Source organism: Cydia amplana, chromosome 2, assembly GCF_948474715.1.
Source record: "Cydia amplana chromosome 2, ilCydAmpl1.1, whole genome shotgun sequence".
NCBI lineage: Eukaryota > Metazoa > Arthropoda > Insecta > Lepidoptera > Tortricidae > Cydia > Cydia amplana.
Genome location: NC_086070.1, coordinates 19,162,630 through 19,188,561, shown reverse-complemented (window position 1 = coordinate 19,188,561; position 25,932 = coordinate 19,162,630). Strand labels below are relative to the sequence as shown.

The window sequence follows — 25,932 nt, the reverse complement described above, 5'->3', positions numbered from 1 at the left end:
TCTAAATATACCTACATAGTTTTTGGTTATTTATATTGTGCAATTTTTCGTTTTAAGTAGGTGCAACAGATATTCGGTATTCGGCCGAATAGTAGGCAACATTCGGCCTAATACCGAATATTCGGCCAAGTGGCCGAATAGGCCGAATACCGAATAGTTGCCGAATATTCGTGGCATCTCTAGTTTTTTCCCCATTATTGCGAGAACCGGAGAGAGATAGACTTTTGATAAGTTTCCTGGAACAATCTCTAAACATTTATCCTCGTCGCGTCGAGGCAGCGTTTGTCATGTCCTTCTTCTGCAATGCAGTATATCCGGTTATTTAGTTCCCACGAACGCAAAATTAAATTCCATTGTACCTACCTCCTCGTTAACTTCACTATTTTATTGAAAATTTGCGCAACATTACTTACACATTTTTATTATTGTTTTATGTTATTAGTCTTTATTATCGTTGGTTTTCTTTTTTACGCTAGGTATGTTGTTTAGAGTTTAGTAAGGACGACTTGTACTACACCTATCACAAAGCTTATAATAATTATCATCATCTTCCTCGCGTTATCCCGGCATTTTGCCACGGCTCACGGGAGCCTGGGGTCCGCTTGGCAACTAATCCCAGGAATTGGCACAAGTTTTCACGAAAGCGACTGCCATCTGACCTTCCAACCCAGAGGGTAAACTAGGCCTTGTTGGGATTAGTCCGGTTTCCTCACGATGTTTTCCTTCACCGAAAAGCGACTGGTGAATATCAAATGATATTTCGTACATAAGTTCCAAAAAACTCATTGGTACGTGCCGGGGTTCGAACCCGCGACCTCCGAACTGAAAGTCGCATGCTCTTACCGCTAGGTCACCAGCACTTGTAATAATTATATCTAATGTTTATCCCATATCTCTTATTAAATACTATTACAGATTATAATACATAAGTAACCTTACATGTTTTCAGTAACTAAATATACAATCACACCGGTTTTCAAGTACCAATATACCTACACAACTAGAATTTTCAGCTATTTGTTAACTAAGAAATATTCTTATTTTCATAAAACGAATAATTTAATGTGTTACGATTACTTAATTGTTACGATTAATGTGTTACGATTAATGTGTATCGATAGAGTTCAATGAATTTTGAATCACTATCAATCTGATTAGTGATTAGCAACCAGTGGAGAGAAGCAAGCGTCCGGTGTAAATATCTCAAAACACTTCAGCCCTTTCTCGTGCCCTTAATGAATCACGATCTCCGATAACTAGTGAACCAGACCGTGTTTTCACATTCATAATCCATCGTCAACGATTCTAAAGCTTCGGAGAACTAGTATAACTGGAAACTCGACATTCGTTTCAAATTAAAGGCGTACTTATACTGGTAGGTGTGTGCGTTGGTCTCATCTCCCGTTCGGAAAGCGATTGTAACAACACCCCAGACTGCTAAGCTGTTCCGATATCGTTAAACGGGATCTGTATTTGCTAACGGAATGTTTATTTTGGCAACGCTAGACTAATTAACGCTGTATCTCGTTAATTGATGTTAATATTTGGAAATGAGAAATGTGGGCTGTTTTATTGAACGTTGTTGTCTAATTTAAATCAATAATCGTTAGTAATTAATATGTATCTTCCTGAGAATCAACGTAGACAGGTGATATATATAATATCCCCTGGAAATGAATAGGATTGAAATGATAGTACCTTTTTGTACTTAAATCAAATTGATTTAAATATTTATTTTCATTTTGATAAACAGTTATCAGAGCTTCTTTAGACACTGTAATTTCTTGACTACCTTGAAAAGCTTTTGGATTTGACTAGTCCTGAAGGATATGGTAAAGCCAAAATGGGTCTTTCAAGATTTTACATAGATAAAGCTGAAAACGGCGATACCAGTTCTACCCGAGAAGTGTAACGTTTTTAATCAGTTTTTCTTTAGTGTATATAATAGTACTACGAGACCATTAAATAAACTATGATCTTAAAAATATAATGAAACGTGTTAAGAATATAATAAAGATCCTTATGAAAGACGGCGCACCGTTTGCGTGACGTGTGCGTGCGCGGCTCAAACATTTTAGCGCACGTCTACGCACACGCAGCTGGTGGCGTTGAATGTTAAAATATAACACCTTTTTTATTCATTTTATTATCTGTAAAAATGTAAGTACGTACTTGCGATGTTTATTCATGAAGCAACTTTCACATACCATACCTATATATATAAAGTTAATTTGAGAAAATATATAACTACTTATTTAATTCTATATATGTAGGTCTTATCCAAATCTCTATATAGTTATTTAAGTCTTATCCAAATCTTTGTCCCGGCATCTTCCTGCCCGCCATTCCAATATTCAGCATCAGGTGTTAACGAGTCAAAGCGATTGCTAATTCCGTCTCAAAGAAATCGGATTTGCTGCAGCGACTAACGAACCGGTGTCAGCTGCGCGCCGTCTGATGAAACGGAAAAATTAGATCTTGCCAGGCCTTCCTGCTAGTGGGATATTTAAAAGGAGCGGGTACTGTCACTTACACAGTCTTTTATACTTGTTAAATATTTTCAGAGTAGTTAGAACCCGTTTTATTAAAAAAACAGTACCTTGATTAACCTTTTGGACGCCAATGACCGTATACGCACCGCAGGTCCAACACCAAAGACGTATTAATCGGTCATAGCCCACAGAGCAACATAAACCTAGGTGCATATGCATAAAGTTCAATTTCAGTTTTGACACTTCGGTGACGTGGCGTCTGAGAGACAGCTTTTGTGTTTCGCGTCGAAAAGGTTAACAGTGGTAGGTCTATACATACCATTGTTAATCAAGCTACTGATTTTTTAAATGTATCCTATGATATATAAACATAGTAGCCCAAGTCAAAGAGATTATACCTAAGAGAGCTAAGAGAGATTTTAAGCTCGAACCAATTGCTAAATCCAATACTTCAAAACACAAACTCTGAAAATATATTGGTTACTCCACACAAAGGAAGTATCCATCCAAATCTTCTATGCGGAGGACTCCTCGCGAACAAAATATTATATTGTTGGTACTCGTATAATAATATCGCTGCTTTGTACTTATGGAAATTTCACGTCGCTCGCCACCGAAATAGGAATACTAAGTAGTCAATTTAGAATTTCTTTGTCTTTTTAAAAAGTATTCTTGTCACCAGCGAGGTTATTTAGATCGACAAAATTTTTGCATGATAGATAAACCGATACACGTCATGTTATCGTCGTAAAGTATTATTTTAACAAAAACCTTTTTAAACTTTAAGATAAAAGTTAACTATTATTTCTGTTTGTTTCTTTTGTGTAAATTCAAATATGTACCTACACACATCTAAAACCAAAAGTCAAGTATCAGAACAAATACCATACTTACTAGCTTCGGGTTGGGAACATACACATACGTAAATACTCGCATTTCTTTGCTGAACTTGCATCGGACTTGTAAATCGAACATGGTAAATAAAATTTCCTGCAAAAGGTTCCAATTTTCCGGCGCACAGACAGATTTTACCGGCATTCGTAGAATTGGCAAACATCAAAGACTAGCGACCGTTTGATTTTTCATTATTATAAAAGTTAAGAGCATTTAAAAATGAAAAACAGGTTTTATACAAACCTGTTTTTCACTTCTATCTTTAATAATTATTAAAAAAGCTATGATTAAAATAATCTTCTTATCGCTAAAAAGCATATCTATACATTTTTCCTTGTTACAAAGAAGCAAAGTGCAATTATTTATTTCATCCCGAACTCTGAATCCATTTAAAATGATTTCGGATTTCACACGTAGTAGAGTTAAGTACAACACTCTAGGCTATTGAGTTGCGTTTTACGGGCCTTTCTTTTTTCGCAATAAAAAGTCTTGTCTTTAACCATCCCTTTGGTTCGCTGGCAAGCGGTCTGCTCTTCAGTCTGTAGTTTTTTTTCTCGACTGAAGTACGATCTTGAAACGCGTAATGGTTTTCTTATGCCAGTTCTCGAAAGCCCGCTGCGGTTCATATTATAATTGAGGTGAGATGATCATTTGGGCTTTGATTTTAAATTTCTAAGGGTAACATTCCATTTCTGACCGCAGCTGCACACTGGTACTGAACGCGTCGCTGTTACTGTCAAAATGAACAGTAGTGCAGCTGCGGTTGGAAATGGACTGTCATCTTAAGTATGACATAAGGTAAAAGGTAAAATATATTGGTGTTTATGATTACATTTTTTTCAATAATAATAATTTGACCTAGAATAAAACAATACTTATATTATATTGCTTAATTTGAAGATAGAGTTCACATAACACATTATCTTCGGTAGACCGCCTTCTTCAATACAAAGCCCTTACACGAGTTACAAGACTTACACGTAGGTAACCGTTCAATCATTTTCTAGGGTTTTATGTAACATTTCAATAATTTCTGGCCATTATGTTTGCATGTTTACGATTTTTGTTTCATCAAACTTCTTTGTTTTCAATGTTGAATTTCGTCAAATGACTTAACTATTCTATAAAGGTTTATACAATTTTCTTCTTAATTTACCTACTTTCAAAATCACTTATTGTTAACGATGTGACAAGAACGGGATTACTGAATGTCTTCAAATAGTCATTAGGTAAGCAATGCTGCCCTCCTCGAAAGTTTAAATTGAATTCACCTGAAACTGAGTTTCGAATACTTTTCTAATTATTTCGAGGGCAAAACAGATTCACGTACCGTGAGCGTAGCTGAGACAAATTGGCGAGGAAGTTTAGGGAATAGGATAATGGAAGAACTTGCAAGTGTTATAAGAAGTTACAGTAGATTTTCAATATAGGTAGTACACCGGTTCCTTTTACTGCGGCCTTGACCACCGGCAGCTATGTAATTTAAAAGTCCTATTATAAATACCTATCTATTTACTATGTATGTATGTACGAAAGATAATTTTAATACCTACCTATTTATTTAGCGTATGTTAATCAATTAAATATGATATGCGTCATACTCGCTCTTCGCAGCAGTTTTCTTAGGTAGATCTATTTAGTAGCTAATTAGGTTTTCAAACATGTTTTAATTTTTAATTCTAATAGTAGCTTCTAGATAAAAATATCTTGCTCAGTGCTTATGTTTAGTTTAACCAGGTCATATTTCTTGTACTAGATAAGCCTTCAAGATTAAAGCGCAGTGGAGCGCGTTGCTACTCTAATCGAATTACCCATGCAGTGCGAAATTAACCCAGCTTCCTTGTTTCAAGGATATCACAGATGAACTAGAAAACACTTCGATTTTCACATAATGCACCATTTCAGAACTGAATAGTGTACAGATAGTTTCATACATAGGTAAACAGGTGAAGTGTTCAAAATAATTTACAAATGCTCTTACTCCCTTAAAAATAAAGTTGTGTTCAGATCATTTTGAACATCTCGTCCGCTTAGTTACTTATGCTGCTGACTCTCCCAATCAATCTCCCGAAAAACAAGAAATGTATATGTATACGAGTATAAATTAATTAACTGCAGGATGTTAATAAATTGAAAATAACGTTTGAAAAACCAACCCCGCTATGAATTTTTCGTATAACCATTTTTGATTTTTAATGTAATTTGTTATTGCTATTTTATCAGAACTAATCGCTATGTTCTTATACACGGCAGTTCAAGAGTAATTTACTTGCACAGAAATAGAAAATTAGGTCTAAGTTACCTCTAGAATACTTACTAAAATATAATTACTTGAGAGAAAGTCAACTCGGCAGCTGCGCTGATGGCGCGGCTGGTGGTGGGTCATTAATGAATAAATACTTATTATTAAAACAAAAAACAACGGGTTGCACTCCGGGAGTGCCGCCAGAAGTGAATACTCAATTACTATTGCAAAATGTCTGCAGCGCTATGTATAATTGAGGTTAACGCCATCTAGCGTTATTTCGTCGCATTACTTGAAACCCCTAAGCACATCACTGTTAGTACTCGAGTTATATTCATACCAGTTAGAGCGAAACTCACTAGATGACATTGAAGTAACAGTTTTTCGATCAGGCCACGTGTCCGTCTTACGTCTTACGGTCACGTGACACCTGTTACGAGTTTAACATTTTTTCTCCATCACAAAAAGTGCACAGCGCCGCTAAAGAAGTTTTCACTTAAAAAAAAACTATTCTTTTCAACATAAAGGTTCGTTCAACAATACGCAGAGTTTATAAAAATAAGGTTATAGTACATTATTGCAGAGGCCGGGAAAGGGCAATTCGTGGATGAGTTTCGATTTTGTCGGACGACGCGAAGCGGAGTCCGACAAAGAAGACGAATCCACGAATTGCTATTCCTGCCGAGGCATATATAGTGCTTTTCTCCAAACATGCGAGGAAATAAGGTAAAATAATAATTATTTAAGCATCAAGCATGACTCAAATCGAACCTTCACATCAAAAATGTCAAAAACAATTTCCCTCTAAAATTTATTTTTAAAAGTTAAGGGCACAAAGTTATTCTTCAATATTCGTTCATTCAATATAATTGTGCAATATAGTTGGTCAAACCAATTTGTCAGTCAGTAAGAAGCAGGAAAACTATACCCATCGTTTTCTTTTGGGTACTAGTACTAGTGTAAGACAAAGATAGTATGATTCTCTCTGTCTATGTTTGAAATGAGAAAGTCCTTTGACAAACTATATAAACTTTATGTACACGGATGAGATCCTTAAAAAATATAAAAATAATCTTTGATTTTATTAAGCAGTATTCGCACGATCATACACGAGCACAACGGTCTTGTAAGAACGAGACAAGTAAGGTCGTTTATCTTACTATCTCACTCTATCCTATAGCTTGAAATGATAGCTGATCGGGTCGTGTAGACGCGGCTCGCGGCTTTAATAATTGGCTGTTTGCGTTTTTTATTTTTAAAAAGTAAAAAACACTACAGTAATAAGTTATTACTGTAGTGTTTTTTTCATTCCCGTCCGCTAGAACAGGACAGCGATAGTTTGATTTTTTTAAATTAGAGTTTGACAATAACGTAGAACTTCCTGTACTATTTTTGATACAATAAGGTGAACATTTCCGAGCATATTGGAGAAAAGGTAAGTTTCGCCCATAATATATTAGAGTTAATTCCGGCAACAATATATCTGCGTTTTGTTAGTTGGCAAATAGTGTCTAATAATACAATTTCGAATAGTAATTCCGCAATCCTGAGAGCAAACAGGAAGATAATAATTGGCCCCGTTTCGCGGAGCAGGAATAGGTATCATTCAAGCTCCGGTGATTTTGAGGAAGCGGGTGGAATTGGTTCATCTTGCCCCAAACATTAAATACCTACAGCAATCTCACTTAAGTTTATTTAAAAATTCATAGCATTTCGCGACTTGCTTTTAGAATCTGTTTTGTATGTATGTATGTATGTGTGTATGTGTGTTTTGTTTGTGCATTCTATAAAAAGATAAGGGATAATGATCATAATTAATATATCTCGAATCTCTTTCGTGTAGTCTAATTTACTGTATTGTTGTTTTTACATACTACAAATATATATTTTGTACAAAACATGAACTCATTTAACAAATTAAACCTTTACCGCATACGAAACCATATGTGGCGGATATGAAATTCAACTCGATTGACAGCTATTAAAGATCAAATATGGAAAACAAATATTTTTAAGGGGTTAAAGTAGTTATTCACAATGCACATTTGACGAGTGCAATCATTCAGTTATATTTGCAGTTATATTCAGTCATACTCGTACTTATTTATATAATTGCAACATAATCGATATATAAATTACTTGAACCAACCGTTCTTAGCTGTTATCTCCTCCAAGATTCAGGTAATTTACGTCCTAATGACTAGCTTCCGCGGTAATACTTTTGTCACTGCGACGGTGCGTTTAATTTAGTAAGGATTTAGTTTAATTTTAATTACATTTGGGGTTCGTGGGGTTTAAGGCCGATACGGTTGGTTTTACGACCGTCACAATGTAAATAGGTACACATCGTGTAAGTAAGTTTAGTAAGGAAATGGCGTGAGAAAATATCTACCAATTTGCATCAGGTACAATTAAATGTAGGTAAAGTGTTAGTTTTTCTTGTGGTAAGTACAGTCAGCAAAACTCTAAGCTTAGGGTACATACATATTTTGTATGCAGGGGTGCTCAGCTAACAGTTTTTCCTACATGTTTAACTTATTCGAACTGTGCTACGCTTGTAGCGTTACGTCGTAGCGCGTAGCGTTGTGTTTTACTTTTAAATATGTTCGTTGGATTCTAAATATGTAGTTTAGTAATCTTGTTAAATGAAAACAGTAATCGAATAATTTTATGGAGATTTAAAACGAATTGATGATATAGTAGTCACTATTACTTTCGATTGAAGTTATTTTCAAACATAAGTAATGCGCTGCTGATATCAATCGTACTTAAACTTTTCCTTAAACTCCTCAAAAATAAACTTAAAAGTCACTGAATTATGGAGAACATTGCATTTAAATAGCGAATGCGGTATTCGATAATAAAACCACTTTGTGCATCTCCAAATGGAAAAGATGTTAAAAATGTCTGCTCGATCTCGTAGCACTTAAGCGAACTAGATGCCATTAGAGCTAAGACTTATTATATTGTGGAAAGGACTACGAGTTGTTTGACTTAGTTCTTTTCTTAGACGCAGAAGAATTTTTATAATTTTGAGTATTTACTACCATCTCATACAAACATTACCTGTACGTATAATTTTCATTTCAACATCAAACAAGAAAATAAATAACAAAAATAAACCATACCCACTTTCGTGGGTAAGTCAGACTGGGCAAGTTATGCAAGCGGTATTCAGACATAAATTGCAAAAAAAAATTTATCTTAGATTTTATATTGACGGTAAGACGTTTTGCTCGAAAACACACACCGGCCCACCGCCTAGAGCTTTACAAGGCGCAGGTTCGCCCACGTATGGAATACCTGACCTGCTAGCATGAGTTGCATTCTCCCGCGCGACTTCAAACATCTAGCGCGACATTAAGTATCGACTCGCGCGTGAGAACGCAGCTCATGCTAGACCGCCTGATGTTCTTAATGTGCAATGAACTGTCGCTGGCGGTATTTCCAAACCTTCATGAAAAGAGCGAGTGTACACTCATACAAGTGCGTAGCAGGCCTGGTGTTGCAAATGTCCATGGGCAACGGTAATTACTGACCATCAGGCGATTTATCTGCTCATTTGCCTCGAATATAATAAAAAAAATAACACTCTTTGTGATAAAATACATGAATACAAATAATATAAAGAGATGCCGTGGGTGGCATAAATAAATGAAGAAACGAAGGCTCCCCATGAAAGTTAGCAAAAAAGTCGTGAATAAGTTGTTGGAAAATAAGAAGCGAAGTATTCTTACATTCCAGCAGCCATGTTGGAAAGGCTTTGTGAAATCTGGTGCCTTCTTTGTTAGGAAATAAAAACAAAGTAACGAATGGAATATTTAAAAAATAATTGGCTTATGTTTATAAAAGATAAAGATGCGTTTTTAATTAGTTTCGTTGCGCGCAGGAAAATATTTCATACTTCAAAGGTAAGACACACATAATACCTACGTTATTGCTAAAACCATAGAAAAATGCAGAAAACCATGACTTAAGTACCTATTCATTCCATTGACAAAAACCGACATCAAACATTTATACAGAACAGTTTATTGAGACATAAAAAGACAAACTAAACTACGAGTACATGTATAATAAAACTTAAAATAATCTTATAAATAATCTTATAAATAAAAAATGCTCCCCAGGTCGCTGTCATGTGTTATGGTGCCCAGAAGACTGGCAGCGTTACCTCGTTGGATGGCCAGACTTAGTATCTGGCCGAAGTAGCTGTCAGCCCTCTGGTCACCAGACGCATCTATAAATCCATTAATATACCATGCAATTTTGCGACAGGGTGTACCTAGCATAATTTATTTATTTACCAATATTTTGATTGAAATTGTGAAATCGATGAGTGGAAATTGCAACACGCATACTTAATAAGGTATATCAAAATGATTGTACATAATCAGGCCTCATTTATAGCTTTAATTTAAATGGAATATTATTGGTACCAGTGCAAAATAATTGTAATTGCCTACCTACCATGGGTATCATTCCTTATATTATCATCATCATCGTTATTTATTTATTTGTATGGCAAAAATACATCAGTTACATCACACATATACATCATCCCAAATTCGTACAACTCGGTGTTAAGAACAAGTTTGATTAATTTTATTTAGTAAAAAACTTAAAAACTATCTTGTGTGTAGGCCCTTTTACAGCCTAAACGAATATTATACTCGATTTTTTTATTAAATTATTTTACCCAATTTTAATTAATTTCATATTTTGACATAGTTTAAATCCTTATTATTGATACGAATATTTTATGAAATTCTGGACCAAATTATAACTGTTTTGACAATCTCTCTTTATTTATACTTACAATTAATTAAGCAATCTAATTTATTTGTTAACTGTTGGTAACGTTTTATTTCTGGATTTCTTCTTTGTTCGTTTTTGTTATTGTTTTTATGTTTTGATTGTTGACTGATGATTAAGTATATATTTGATATTTTATTATTGTATTTGCATGGCTTTTGTCTATATTCGCAAATAAAGAACTGAATACTGAATACTATATTCCACACTCGAGGCCTTTGAACCCTCTTAACGCGGCACTTGAATGCGACTTGCTTTTGCGACAGATTTCATGAAAAATGTTCGTTAGGTTTAATTTTTTGACATAATATATTTCTGGCTTACGAGGGTGTCATGGTAAGTGAAAATTCCAAATTATACGTCTACTGTTTACTGAGGCGGTTAGTAAGAAGTTATTATGGTCTGTTATGGACTTGTTGAAGGTTTTGCTGTATGAAGCTGATTGGTAAAGGTGGAAGTTCGCGCCGCGACAGAGACAAGCGACCGAGACAGAAGCCCGCGACCGGAGACCGCGACCATCACTTGACCATAGGCAACATATAAGCGACAGTTCGCGGCGAGAGAGAGACAATAAACAAGAAAGACGCATTTCGGTCGCTTGTGTCTGTCGCGTCGCGAACTTCCACCTTTACATGTTAAATATGTAAAATGATTTATAAATATGAAATATGACCATCACCAGTTAATGGAAAAATAAACTTTAGGGCTCTCTGCGTTGAGCTTTGTTTTATGGAAAGTCTAGAAAAGCGATGAAACTTGCACATTTGGGCGCGACATGCATTCGTGGTCTCGGAGAAAGATTGAGTTAATAAGATATGGAATTTATGTAATTTTTAGGGTTCCGTACCCAAAGGGTAAAAACGGGACCCTATTACTAAGACCGCTGTCCGTCCGTCCGTCCGTCCGTCCGTCCGTCTGTCACCAGGCTGTATCTCACGAACCGTGACAGCTAGACAGTTGAAATTTTCACAGATGATGTATTTCTGTTGCCGCTATAACAACAAATACTAAAAACAGAATAAATTAAAGATTTAAGTGGGGCTCCCATACAACAAACGTGATTTTTGACCGAAGTTAAGCAACGTCGGGCGGGGTCAGTACTTGGATGGGTGACCGTTTTTTGCTTGTTTTGCTCTAATTTTTGTTGATGGTGCGGAACCCTCCGTGCGCGAATCCGACTCGCACTTGGCCAGTTTTTGTGTTAAATAAGATGCGTCACCCTCAATTATGCGTGATCCAAAAGGCGCAAGCTATTTTTTTCAGCAATTTTAATTGTTTCAGGTTACGGCATCATCCCGCTGAAGATACCGTTGTCCCCAGCTACTCATTGCACCCTCCACACCACAGTGGGGTGCGTGGGGAACGACGAGTGCACCGCGAAGAGCCACAGTGTCATTCGGCTCCTGGGCCCCGTCAGGGATGTCATCGTGCGGCCCGCTAGGCACCACTACAGGCCTGGAGAGACAAGTGAGTTTTTAGGGTTCCGTACCCAAAAGGTAAAAACGGTAAAAACGGTAAAAAAAAAAGGTAAAAACGGGACCCTATTAGGACCCTATTAGGAGCTTTGTTTTATGGAAAGTCTAGAAAAGCGATGAAACTTGCACATTTGGGCGCGACATGCATTCGTGGTCTCGGAGAAAGATTGAGTTAATAAGATATGGAATTTATGTAATTTTTAGGGTTCCGTACCCAAAAGGTAAAAACGGGACCCTATTACTAAGACCGCTGTCCGTCCGTCCGTCCGTCAGTGTGTCACCAGGCTGTATCTCACGAACCGTGATAGCTAGTATAGTATACACTTGAAATTTTCACAGATGATGTATTTATATTGCCGCTATAACAAAAAATACTAAAAACAGAATAAAATAAAGATTTTAGTGGGGCTCCCATACAACAAACGTGATTTTTGACCGAAGTTAAGCAACTTCGGGCGGGGTCAGTACTTGGATGGGTGACCGTTTTTTTGCTTGTTTTGCTCTATTTTTTGTTGATGGTGCGGAACCCTTCGTGTGCGAGTCCGACACGCACTTGGCCGGTTTTTTTATTAATATTTACCAAAGATTTATTGTCTATAGTAGTGTTATTTGTAAAGTCTAAAAAATTGTTCCGCCGAGTTTGACAGCTGCACGGTGCCATATCGTCGCTATACTTACTCAACCTCATATCTGCAACAATCATTTGATGGAAATGTCTCTTTTCTTTCTTTCGGAATACGGGTGTTTTTGGCATCAAATGAGTGTTGCAGATACGAGGTTGAGTAAGTATAGCGGCGATATGTTTGTGGTTGCTAGATTGTCAAATTTTGTTTGGTAACCAGAGTTCGCTCTAGACAACTAGCTAATATCTGAAGCACGAATTTATCTGAGACTTTAAATCTTTTTTACAATCAATAACTTTATGAATGAGGGTAGGAGTGCTACTCTCACATTATTTACTTGTTGACCACTTTCAAGTGCAGGAAGAACAAAGTCTACAAAGTTTTGCATTTTGCCACCAAATCCTCATTTACCTAATTACAGCGACCATCAGGTGTTTTTGAGGGTTTGGTGAAACAGTCTATGACAGATGAAATAGGTACTATGAGTGTAGGCTCTATTTTTTGGATTATTCCTTCAAAATGTTAAATATTAGTACCTATTTATCTATTTGCACTTTAAAATACAATTAGGGATGACTCACGTTAGACCGGGCCGTGTCCGGCCGGAGCTTCCGGCGGTTCGTTTTCTATGGAAAGCATCACGCGATCACCTGTCATCTGTCATAAGCGCCCGTAGCTCCGGCCCGGACACGGCCCGGTCGGCCCAGTCAAACTTCAGTCATGCTTTAACCGTGATGCAGGTTTTGATTCACCGAGTAAGCACGGCAACCGGTATTTTCCATGCATTTCATGTAAACCAATTTGAGCCTGAAATATGTTTGAAACTAGGTAAATTCTCACCGCGAACCGTTCGTCTTACTGAATACCTCGTTAGCTTGCATGCAAAAACGTTATCCCGCCGAAATTCCCATAATCGTTACGAAACTTGGACCTTGGCAACTTTCTGTTTATTGTCCAACTTGGGTATTACCTACTGGTAACTTTGTATAATAAATTATACCCCGTACATTATGGAAACTGCTGCATTGTACCGTTTAGTAATGAATGGTATTGTGTTTTACAACTGTAGGTAACTTACATGGGGTACTTGTCTACTAACTGAAACGTAGATTGACATTTAATATGTGCGTCATAAACTAGAAGCTTTTGTATTAGCAAAATGTATTGTTTTTTTTTTAAGTCTAACTTTCCGTTTAGAAGTTGTGAATAGCAGAATGGTGACAGATTTCATGCGAACAAAGCTTAAATTCAAAACGTATAATTAGCGCCTTTACAACAATGACGAGGCTCGCATTATATTGAGGTTGACAGTATTCTGAATTTACTAGTCTCTCATATTGCTTATTTGTGTTTGTTGAGCATATTTTCTAGAAATACATCAGTACAAATAATTGACATAACTTTGTTATTATTGCAATACTAAAAGAGTATACAAAAAAGGAAAATATTACGCCAAGTAAATGTTTAAATAATTAATTACGCCATGTAACAATCTCGAGCCGCTGTTTTACGATTTACGTTCTCCGAGTCATTAATTTTTGTTTTGCTTTATGTTGGTTTTACGATGTCTTTTATGTCCTGTGCAGCTCAGTTGTTTACGGGAATCCTTAAATTGATATGAGGAAAAGCTTTTCAGTGAAGAAAATAATATAGTGCTTTAATCGATAAATATGGTGGATAAAAGATTTTTTTATTTGTGTGTAAAAAAAATTTACAACTCTTAAGAACCCAATTTTGTTACAGTAACTTTCTGGATTCTGGCCCTCGACCACGACTTGCGGCTGGTCCAGGGAGAGCTGGCGTACGTGGCGCTGCGAGACCCGGCCGGCACCAAAGTGGCCATATGGGATCAGCTGTCCATGGATGAAGGTTAGTGTAGCTTTAAATAAAAACGGATATTTTCAAACAACGAAAGAATAATATATGTAAGTACAGTCAGCATCAAATAGATAGTGACCAAAGTGGCCAAATATATCGGAACACATTCTTACTTCTCTGGTAATAAAGGTGTGCTACGATATATTTGGCCACTTTGGTCATCACTATTTATTTATCGCCTTGACAATAGAGGCGTGTTCAGATATTCGTGAGGTCCTTGGCGACTCCGATATAGGCTGATGGCGACCGAACAGTCAGCATCAAAGATAACTGACCCCCCTGCGTAGAAATTTGTTTGCCGGGGGGTCCACTATCGCCTATTAACATACGAAATTAATTTATTTAGGCGTTGCTTTGCGATAAAAGAATGATAAAATAGTTCCGTATTATTTGATTAAAAATAAAGGGACTTATTTTTATTAAACGAAAAGCAAGGTTCGAGGTGGTGGTAATAGGTACATAACAGTAGTTATGCCTACTCTTTGCAAGGACGCGAGGATTTTAAGAAACCCAAAAACCAGTTATTAGTTAATGTTACCATTGCTTTACAGTAACATTTCTTAGTATTATTCAAAATTTATCTTATTTTAAAATGTAAGTGCGCTCGCAACTCTCGTTACATAAACAACTGCTAGAGGTGATCTTTCGCACACTAAAAGCGTTTTCATGTACCCTTGACAGCTGAGAGACCTTCCGACTTTGACAGATTCGATTTCCAGACGGCATGTTGGGAAGACTGGTCTACCGTGTGATGGTGGGAATTTAAATCAGCTAGAATTTTTCTCGAATTTTCACTTCCCAGAAAGTAATTGAAAATTAAGAATTATTATTGAATTAATTAAGTAATTATTATTTGCCGAAAAAATATATATCGTTTGTTTTATCCTCAAAGATAATCTCAATATCAACCAGGGATTGGATACCAGTATTTTTGTATGGGAACGAAAACGGTATTTTGACGTTCTTTGCTAATTATTTTATTTCTAATTGGGCAATCTAATAATACGAAGTCGTAACCTAAAAACACAACTGAGTCCTACATTTCGAGTATAAAATAATTCGAAAAATATTGTTATTTCGAAGTTTTTGCAAAAAACCGGTTCCGATCCCTGATATCAACCTCGCTTTGCCCTGCAGAGTATGTGTATTCCAACTATGTGTAGGTATAACCGGAAGGCATCTCAAACTATCAGTTTCTCTAACAGAATAATATATAATTTTGATGAGTGAAGAGGGACTAAAATTTTCTCAATTACGGGTTGTAAAGTTTGAAGACAGCCGGCAAACCACTTTCGAACCATTCTTATCAGGAACTTAATTAACTTTGCCGCCTTAAATGAGCTAGCGAAGTCCAAAGTAACTATTCAAAGTAAATAGTTTTGTGTCATGTTTGAAACAAACTTTAGCAAATGGGTCTTCTGTGGATACGGTTGGCAGCTCTGCTTGTTAAATCAAATTCCACGAATAATTACGGAACCCAGTACATAGGTGTTATGAGAATATGATAGGTATAGAATTTACACGCGAACTTACCAAGACTTGGTACCTTATTAGGTATATTTGGAAATGTTTCAATTGTAATTTTGTGTAAATTACACAGATTTAGCTGTGAAAATCGATGTTTTAATTTATAACTTATTTCTCTTCAATTCATATATATCAATTTAATATCTGGGAGACCGAGCTCGGAAAACATATAAAAGCTCAAAGATGCACGTTTTCCCAGAGATTAAACCTAGCTAAATCGACTTTTCGCCCCCGAAAACCCTCATATAGCAAATTTCATCGAAATCGTTAGAGCCGTTTCCGAGATCCTCAATATATATATAAATAAATAAACAAGAATTGCTCGTTTAAAGGTATAAGATAAGATATATAATGTATTTCTTATTTCTCCCAGAAAAGATCATGGATTTAAGGGTTAATACCGTTCAATACTCGTAAATGGGCCCCTATTCCCATTTAGAAGTAAAAATATATTTTTGACTTTTCAATGCTTTAGCATTTCTCATTGAACAAGGTGACATTCTTGCATAAAAGCCTTTCGCTGTCATCTCGGTGCCTACCCCTGTCAAATTATGATAGATTGGATTTCGCCTTAACACGCGATTGACTTGTTACTCACAAAATCTATTGCTCACCAAGTAAATACGTTGGGTTAGGCGGAGTATGTCACTTTCTTAGGTCACTTTCGAGTTAGGTCACGTTCTGAGGACGTCACTTTCTGAGGCGCACATTGCACGTGCATGCTAAAAAAGTGACGTCCTCAGAATGTGACGTACTCCGAATGTGACGTCCTCAGAAAGTGGCGTTCTCAGAATGTGACGACCTCCGAAAGTGACCAACTCAGAATGTGGCGTCCTCAGAAAGTGACGTCCTCAGAACGAGACCTAACTCGAAAGTGACGTCCTAAGAAAGTGGCATGCTCCGCCTAAACCAATAAGTTTGCACGGGCTTCAAAATTTAAGTATAAATTAACTTTAAACTTAATATTTGCAGAGCGAATTTTAAATAGAAACCGTCTTCAGTTTTAGATTTCTAACCACGAATTGATTGAATTGTTCGAATTAATATTATACACCGCACGAAAAGACCGTAGCTAAAACATTTGTTAAGCTATAATTTTAGCTACAAATATTTTCGCCTTTTTTTCTATACCAGTATTTATTGTAGAGTTTCTACTAATAAGACCTGACGGCATTTATGACATATACATTAAGTACTAATCAAATATATAAGAACTTGATGCATTCATATTTGAATTGAATTATTTATTTGTACCTACCGCTAGATTATACTAACAAGAGCGGCCTCTTTTTGACTCAATTCAAATTTACATTCACTAGGTACTAGCGAGGCGTAGGCTCCACATTCCACAACCTCAGTAGGTACGTGACCAAAAGTGACGCATAACCACTGTCCAAGTTCTAGCCGTCCATTATTTATGGCTCGTGACTTTTGAGAGGGTTCACAAAAGTAATTAATCAAACCTTAGCGCGACTCGCCCGTCTAACGCGATGATAGCCTGCTACGGAACTTCTTGCGTTACGTGATTGGCGTCATAATTTTGTAGACCTTTAGGAATGAGTAGGGAGAAGTTAGGATTATGCTATTTGGCATATTTTAGAGCAAAACACACTTTTGAAATTATAACTAGGGTTAACACTCTTGGTTCTATTTAACGCTCCAGATATAAACTGATTTTACCATAGACAATCAAGGTCATATTCTACGCCTCAACGGATCTGCCTGGACGGAACGTCCAGTTAGAATGAATGGTCTTTGATTCTAACCGTGATTATAACATAGGTAAGGTTCCTCTGTGTGTATTGAAGGTATAATGCACTTCTGTGGAAGACTTCATTAAATATAAGTGACATTGTGTCTGATAATAAAACATAATAATTGTTATCGGCGTGAAGTTAGCAGCCTAAAGTTATCTGCCTAAGATAACCCGACCAAATAAAGAAGTCAAGTTTTATAAATTATACAAAACAGTCAAATGTACGATTTCAAGGTCAGGGACAAACTTCAATAAGCAAATAATGACTTTTCTGATGTCCTGGCTAAAAGTGTGAGATAAAATATGAAAAATATTGCAACAATTACATAGGCAGCTAACTTCACAAAATGGCAGACTAACAAATACGAACAGATGTCCACATGAAGTTGTCTAGATTACACTTTGTGTCTGGTACCAATAGAACCGTCTTGATGCCAGTTGTAAACGAGGAAAGAATGGTCCAGATTGAAAGAACATGACTAGCCCAAACTGACCGAAAATACCAAGCTGCCTAAGTAAAAATGTAAATTTTCTGTAATTTCCACATGAAGCTGTCTAGATTACACTTTGTGTCTGGTATCAATAGAACCGTCTTGATGCCAGTTGTGAACGAGGTAAGAATGGTCCAGATTGAAAGAACATGACTAGCCCAAACTGACTGAAAATACCAAGCCGCCTAAGTAAAAATGTAAATTTTCTGTAATTTCCATATGAAGCTGTCTAGATTACACTTTGTCTCTGGTACCAATAGAACCGTCTTGATGCCAGTTGTAAACGAGGTAAGAATCGTCCAGATTGAAAGAACATGACTAGCCCAAACTGACTGAAAATACCAAGCTGCCTAAGTAAAAATGTCAATTTTCTGTAATTTCCACATGAAGCTGTCTAGATTACACTTTGTGTCTAGTACCACTAGAACCGTCTTGATGCCAGTTATAAACGAGGTAAGAATGGTCCAGATTGAAAGAACATGACTAGCCCAAACTGACTGAAAATACCAAGCAGCTTAAGTAAAAATGTCAATTTTCTGAACTTTCCACTTGAAGCTGTCTAGATTACACTTTGTGTCTGGTACCAATAGAACCGTCTTGATGCTAGTTGTAAATGAGGTAAAAATAGTCCAGATTAAAAGAACATGACTAGCCAAAACTGACTGAAAATACCAAGCTGCCTAAGTAAAAATGTAAATTTTCTGAAATTTCCACATGAAGCTTTCTAGATTACACTTTGTCTCTGGAACCAATAAAACCGTCTTGATGTCAGTTGTAAACGAGGTAAGAATGGTCCAGATTGAAAGAACATGACTAGCCCAAACTGACCGAAAATACCAAGCTGCCTAAGTAAAAATGTAAATTTTCTGTAATTTCCAAATGAAGCTGTCTAGATTACACTTTGTCTCTGGTACCAATAGAACCGTCTTGATGCCAGTTGTAAACGAGGTAAGAATCGTCCAGATTGAAAGAACATGACTAGCCCAAACTGACTGAAAATACCAAGCTGCCTAAGTAAAAATGACAATTTTCTGTAATTTCCACATGAAGCTGTCTAGATTACACTTTGTCTCTGGTACCAATAGAACCGACTTGATGCCAGTTGTAAACGAGTTAAGAATGGTCCAGATTGAAAGAACATGACTAGCCCAAACTGACTGAAAATACCAAGCTGCCTAAGTAAAAATATCAGTTTTCTGGAATTTCCACATGAAGCTGTCTAGATTACACTTTGTGTCCGGTACCAATAGAACCGTCTTGATGCCAGTTCTAAACGAGGTAAGAATGGTCCAGATTGAAAGAACATGACTAGCCCAAACTGACTGAAAATACCAAGCTGCCTAAGTAAAAATGAAAATTTTCCGGAATTTTCACATAAAGCTGTCTAGATTACACTTTGTGTCCAGTACCAATAGAACCGTCTTGATGCCAGTTCTAAACGAGGTAAGAATGGTCCAGATTGAAAGAACATGACTAGCCCAAACTGACTGAAAATACCAAGCTGCCTAAGTAAAAATGTCAATTTTCTGAACTTTCCACATGAAGCTGTCTAGATTACACTTTGTGTCTGGTACCAATAGAACCGTCTTGATGCTAGTTGTAAACCAGGTAAAAATGGCCCAGATTGAAAGAACATAACTAGCCCAAACTGACCGAAAATACCAAGCTGCCTAAGTAAAAATGTAAATTTTCTGTAATTTCCATATGAAGCTATCTAGATTACACTATGTCTCTGGTACCAATAGAACCGTCTTGATGCCAGTTGTAAACGAGGTAAGAATGGCCCAGATTGAAAGAACATGACTAGCCCAAACTATCTGAAAATACCAAGCTGCCTAAGTAAAAATGTAAATTTTCTGTAATTTCCACATGAATCTGCCTAGATTACACTTTGTGTTTGGTACCAATAAAACCGTCTTGATGCCAATTGTAAACAGGGTAAGAATGGTCCAGATTGAAAGAACATAACTAGCCCAAACTGTCTGAAAATACCAAGCTGCCTAAGTAAAAATGTCACTTTTCTGTAATTTCCACATGAAGCTGTCTAGATTACACTTTGTCTCTAGTACCAATAGAACCGGCTTGATGCCAGTTGTAAGCGAGGTAAGAATGGTCCAGATTGAAAGAACATGACTAGCCCAAAGTGACTGAAAATACCAAGCTGCCTAAGTAAAAATATAAGTTTTCTGGAATTTCCACATGAAGCTGTCTAGATTACACTTTGTGTTTGGTACCACTAGAACCGTCTTGATGCCAATTGTAAACGAGTTAAGAATCCTACAGATTGAAAGAACATGACTAGCCCAAACTGACTGAAAATACCAAGCTGCCTAAGTAAAAATGTCAATTTTCTGAACTTTCCACATGAAGCTGTCTAGATTACACTTTGTGTCTGATACCAATAGAACCGTCTTGATGCTAGTTGTAAATGAGGTAAGAATAGTCCAGATTGAAAGAACATGACTAGCCAAAACTGACTGAAAATACCAAGCTGCCTAAGTAAAACTGTAAATTTTCTGAAATTTCCACATGAAGCTTTCTAGATTACACTTTGTCTCTGGTACTAATAGAACCGTCTTGATGTCAGTTGTAAACGAGTTAAGAATGGTCCAGATTGAAAGAACATGACTAGCCCAAACTGACTAAAAATACCAAGCTGCCTAAGTAAAAATGTCAATTTTCTGTAATTTACACATGAAGCTCTCTAGATTACACTTTGTGTCTGGTACCAATAGAACCGTCTTGATGCCAGTTGTAAACGAGGTAAGAATCGTCCAGATTGAAAGAACATGACTAGCCCAAACTGACTGAAAATACCAAGCTGCCTAAGTAAAAATGTCAATTTTCTATAATTTCCACATGAAGCTGTCTAGATTACACATTGTGTCTAGTACCACTAGAACCTTCTTGATGCCAGTTGTAAACGAGGTAAGATTGGTCCAGATTGAAAGAACATGACTAGCCCAAACTGACTGAAAATACCAAGCTGCCTAAGTAAAAATGTCAATTTCCTGAAATTTCCACTTGAACCTATCTAGATTACACTTTGTGTCTGGTACCAATAGAACCGTCTTTATGCTAGTTGTAAATGAGGTAAGAATAGTCCAGATTGAAAGAACATGACTAGCCAAAACTGACTGAAAATACCAAGCTGCCTAAGTAAAAATGTCAATTTCCTGAAATTTCCACTTGAACCTATCTAGATTACACTTTGTCTCTGGTACCAATAGAACCGTCTTGATGCCAGTTGTAAAGGAGGTAAGAATGGCCCAGATTGAAAGAACATGACTAGCCCAAACTGACTGAATATACCAAGCTGCCTAAGTAAAAATGAAAATTTTCTGGAATTTCCACATGATGCTGTCTAGATTACACTTTGTCTCTGGTACCAATAGAACCGTCTTGATGCCAGTTGTAAACGAGGTAAGAATGGCCCAGATTGAAAGAACATGACTAGCCCAAACTGACTGAAAATACCAAGCTGCCTAAGTAAAAATGAAAATTTTCTGGAATTTTCACATGAAGCTGTCTAGATTACACTTTGTGTTTGGTAGCAATAGAACCGTCTTGATGCCAGTTGTAAACGAAATAAGAATGGTCCAGATTGAAAGAACATGACTAGCCCAAACTGACTGAAAATACCGAGCTGCCTAAGTAAAAATGTAAATTTTCTGTAATTTCCACATGATCCTGTCTAGATTACACTTTGTCTCTGAGACCAATAGAACCGTCTTGATGCCAGTTGTAAACGAGGTAAGAATGGCCCAGATTGAAAGAACATGACTAGCCCAAACTGACTGAAAATACCAAGCTGCCTAAGTAAAAATGAAATTTTTTTGGAATTTCCACATGAAGCTGTCTAGATTACACTTTGTCTCTGGTACCAATAGAACTATCTTGATGCCAGTTGTAAATGAGGTAAGAATGGTCCTGATTGAAAGAACATGACTAGCCCAAACTGACTGAAAATACCAAGCTGCCTAAGTAAAAATGTAAATTTTCTGTAATTTCCACATGAACCTATCTAGATTACACTTTGTGTTTGGTACCAATAGAACCGTCTTGATGCCAGTTGTAAACGAAATAAGAATGGTCCAGATTGAAAGAACATGACTAGCCCAAACTGACTGAAAATACCAAGCTGCTTAAGTAAAAATGTCAATTTTCTGTAATTTCCACATGAAGCTGTCTAGATTACACTTTGTCTCTGGTACCAATAGAACCGTCTTGATGCCAGTTCTAAACGAGGTAAGAATGGTCCAGATTGAAAGAACATGACTAGCCCAAACTGGCTGAAAATACCAAGCTGCCTAAGTAAAAATGAAAATTTTCCGGAATTTTCACATGAAGCTGTTTAGATTACACTTTGTGTCTAGTACCAATAGAACCGTCTTGATGCCAGTTGTAAAGGAGGTAAGAATGGCGCAGATTGAAAGAACATGACTAGCCCAAACTGACTGAAAATACCAAGCTGCCTAAGTAAAAATGAAAATTTTCCGGAATTTTCACATGAAGCTGTCTAGATTACACTTTGTGTTTGGTACCAATAGAACCGTCTTGATGTCAATTGTAAACAGGGTAAGAATGGTCCAGATTGAAAGAACATGACTAGCCCAAACTGACTGAAAATACCAAGCTGCCTAAGTAAAAATGTCAATTTTCTGTAATTTCCACATGAAGCTGTCTAGATTACACTTTGTCTCTGGTACCAATAGAACCGTCTTGATGCCAATTGTAAACGAGATAAGAATGGCCCAGATTGAAAGAACATGACTAGCCCAAACTAACTGAAAATACCAAGCTGCCTAAGTAAAAATGTAAATTTTCTGTAATTTCCACATGAACCTATCTAGATTACACTTTGTGTTTGGTACCAATAGAACCGTCTTGATGCCAGTTGTAAACGAAATAAGAATGGTAGAGATTGAAAGAACATGACTAGCCCAAACTGACTGAAAATACCAAGCTGCCTAAGTAAAAATGTCAATTTTCTGAACTTTCCACATGAAACTGTCTAGATTACACTTTGTGTCTGGTACCAATAGAACCGTCTTGATGCTAGTTGTAAACGAGGTAAAAATGGCCCAGATTGAAAGAACATAACTAGCCCAAACTGACTGAAAATACCAAGCTGCCTAAGTAAAAATGTAAATTTTCTGTAATTTCCACATGAACCTGTCTAGATTACACTTTGTCTCTGAAACCAATAGAACCGTCTTGATGCCAGTTGTAAACGAGGTAAGAATGGCCCAGATTGAAAGAACATGTCTAGCCCAAACTGACTGAAAATAACAAGCTGCCTAAGTAAAAATGTAATTATTCTGTAATTTCCACATGAACCTATCTAGATTACACTTTGTCTCTGGTACCAATAGAACCGTCTTGATGCCAGTTGTAAAGGAGGTAAGAATGGCCCAGATTGAAAGAACATGACTAACCCAAACTGACTGAAAATACCAAGCTGCCTAAGTAAAAATATAAGTTTTCTGGAATTTCCACATGAAGCTGTCTAGATTACACTTTCTGTTTGGTAGCAATAGAACCGTCTTGATGCCAGTTGTAAAAGAAATAAGAATGGTCCAGATTGAAAGAACATGACTAGCCCAAACTGACTGAAAATACCAAGCTGCCTAAGTAAAAATGTAAATTTTCTGTAATTTCCACATGAACCTGTCTAGATTACAGTTTGTCTCTGGTACCAATAGAACCGTCTTGATGCCAGTTGTAAAGGAGGTAAGAATGGCCCAGATTGAAAGAACATGACTAGCCCAAACTGACTGAAAATTCCAAGCTGCCTAAGTAAAAATGAAAATTTTCTGGAATTTCCACATGAAGCTGTCTAGATTACACTTTGTCTCTGGTACCAATAGAACCGTCTTGATGCCAGTTGTAAACGAATTAAGAATGGCCCAGATTGAAAGAACATGACTAGCCCAAACTAACTGAAAATACCAAGCTGCCTAAGTAAAAATGTAAATTTTCTGTAATTTCCACATGAACCTATCTAGATTACACTTTGTGTTTGGTACCAATAGAACCGTCTTGATGCCAGTTGTAAACGAAATAAGAATGGTCCAGATTGAAAGAACATGACTAGCCCAAACTGACTGAAAATACCAAGCTGCCTAAGTAAAAATATAAGTTTTCTGTAATTTCCACATGAAGCTGTCTAGATTACACTTTGTCTCTGGTACCAATAGAACCGTCTTGATGCCAGTTCTAAACGAGGTAAGAATGGTCCAGATTGAAAGAACATGACTAGCCCAAACTGACTGAAAATAACAAGCTGCCTAAGTAAAAATGTAATTTTTCTGTAATTTCCACATGAACCTATCTAGATTACACTTTGTCTCTGGTACCAATAGAACCGTCTTGATGCCAGTTGTAAAGGAGGTAAGAATGGCCCAGATTGAAAGAACATGACTAACCCAAACTGACTGAAAATACCAAGCTGCCTATGTAAAAATGTAAATTTTCTGTAATTTCCACATGAACCTATCTAGATTACACTTTGTCGCTGGTACTAATAGAACCGTCTTGATGCCAGTTGTAAAGGAGGTAAGAATGGCCCAGATTGAAAGAACATGTCTAGCCTAAACTGACTGAAAATAACAAGCTGCCTATGTAAAAATGTAAATTTTCTGTAATTTCCACATGAACCTGTCTAGATTACACTTTGTCTCTGGTACCAATAGAACCGTCTTGATGCCAGTTGTAAAGGAGGTAAGAATGGCCCAGATTGAAAGAACATGACTAGCCCAAACTGACTGAAAATACCAAGCTGCCTAAGTAAAAATGTAAATTTTCTGTAATTTCCACATGAACCTGTCTAGATTACACTTTGTCTCTGGTACCAATAGAACCGTCTTGATGCCAGTTGTAAAGGAGGTAAGAATGGCCCAGATTGAAAGAACATGACTAGCCCAAACTGACTGAAAATACCAAGCTGCCTAAGTAAAAATGAAAATTTTCTGGAATTTCCACATGAAGCTGTCTAGATTACACTTTGTCTCTGGTACCAATAGAACCGTCTTGATGCCAGTTGTAAACGAGGTAAGAATCGTCCAGATTGAAAGAACATGACTAGCCCAAACTGACTGAAAATACCAAGCTGCCTAAGTAAAAATGACAATTTTCTGTAATTTCCACATGAAGCTGTCTAGATTACACTTTGTCTCTGGTACCAATAGAACCGTCTTGATGCCAGTTGTAAACGAATTAAGAATGGCCCAGATTGAAAGAACATGACTAGCCCAAACTAACTGAAAATACCAAGCTGCCTAAGTAAAAATGTAAATTTTCTGTAATTTCCACATGAACCTATCTAGATTACACTTTGTGTTTGGTACCAATAGAACCGTCTTGATGCCAGTTGTAAACGAAATAAGAATGGTCCAGATTGAAAGAACATGACTAGCCCAAACTGACTGAAAATACCAAGCTGCCTAAGTAATAATATAAGTTTTCTGTAATTTCCACATGAAGCTGTCTAGATTACACTTTGTCTCTGGTACCAATAGAACCGTCTTGATGCCAGTTCTAAACGAGGTAAGAATGGTCCAGATTGAAAGAACATGACTAGCCCAAACTGACTGAAAATAACAAGCTGCCTAAGTAAAAATGTAATTTTTCTGTAATTTCCACATGAACCTATCTAGATTACACTTTGTCTCTGGTACCAATAGAACCGTCTTGATGCCAGTTGTAAAGGAGGTAAGAATGGCCCAGATTGAAAG

At 36.8% G+C, this 25,932-nt stretch overlaps 1 protein-coding gene across 1 annotated transcript in view; it reads left to right on the top strand.

Moving 5' to 3' along the window:
- LOC134659834 (C3 and PZP-like alpha-2-macroglobulin domain-containing protein 8) overlaps positions 1–25,932 on the top strand; it is a 230,875-nt gene that overhangs the window by 86,941 nt on the left and 118,002 nt on the right. The window contains exons 4-5 of the mRNA XM_063515545.1: positions 11,728–11,913; positions 14,288–14,413. Of these exons, the coding sequence (XP_063371615.1) occupies positions 11,728–11,913; positions 14,288–14,413 (312 nt within the window). The remainder of the gene's footprint in view (positions 1–11,727; positions 11,914–14,287; positions 14,414–25,932) is intronic.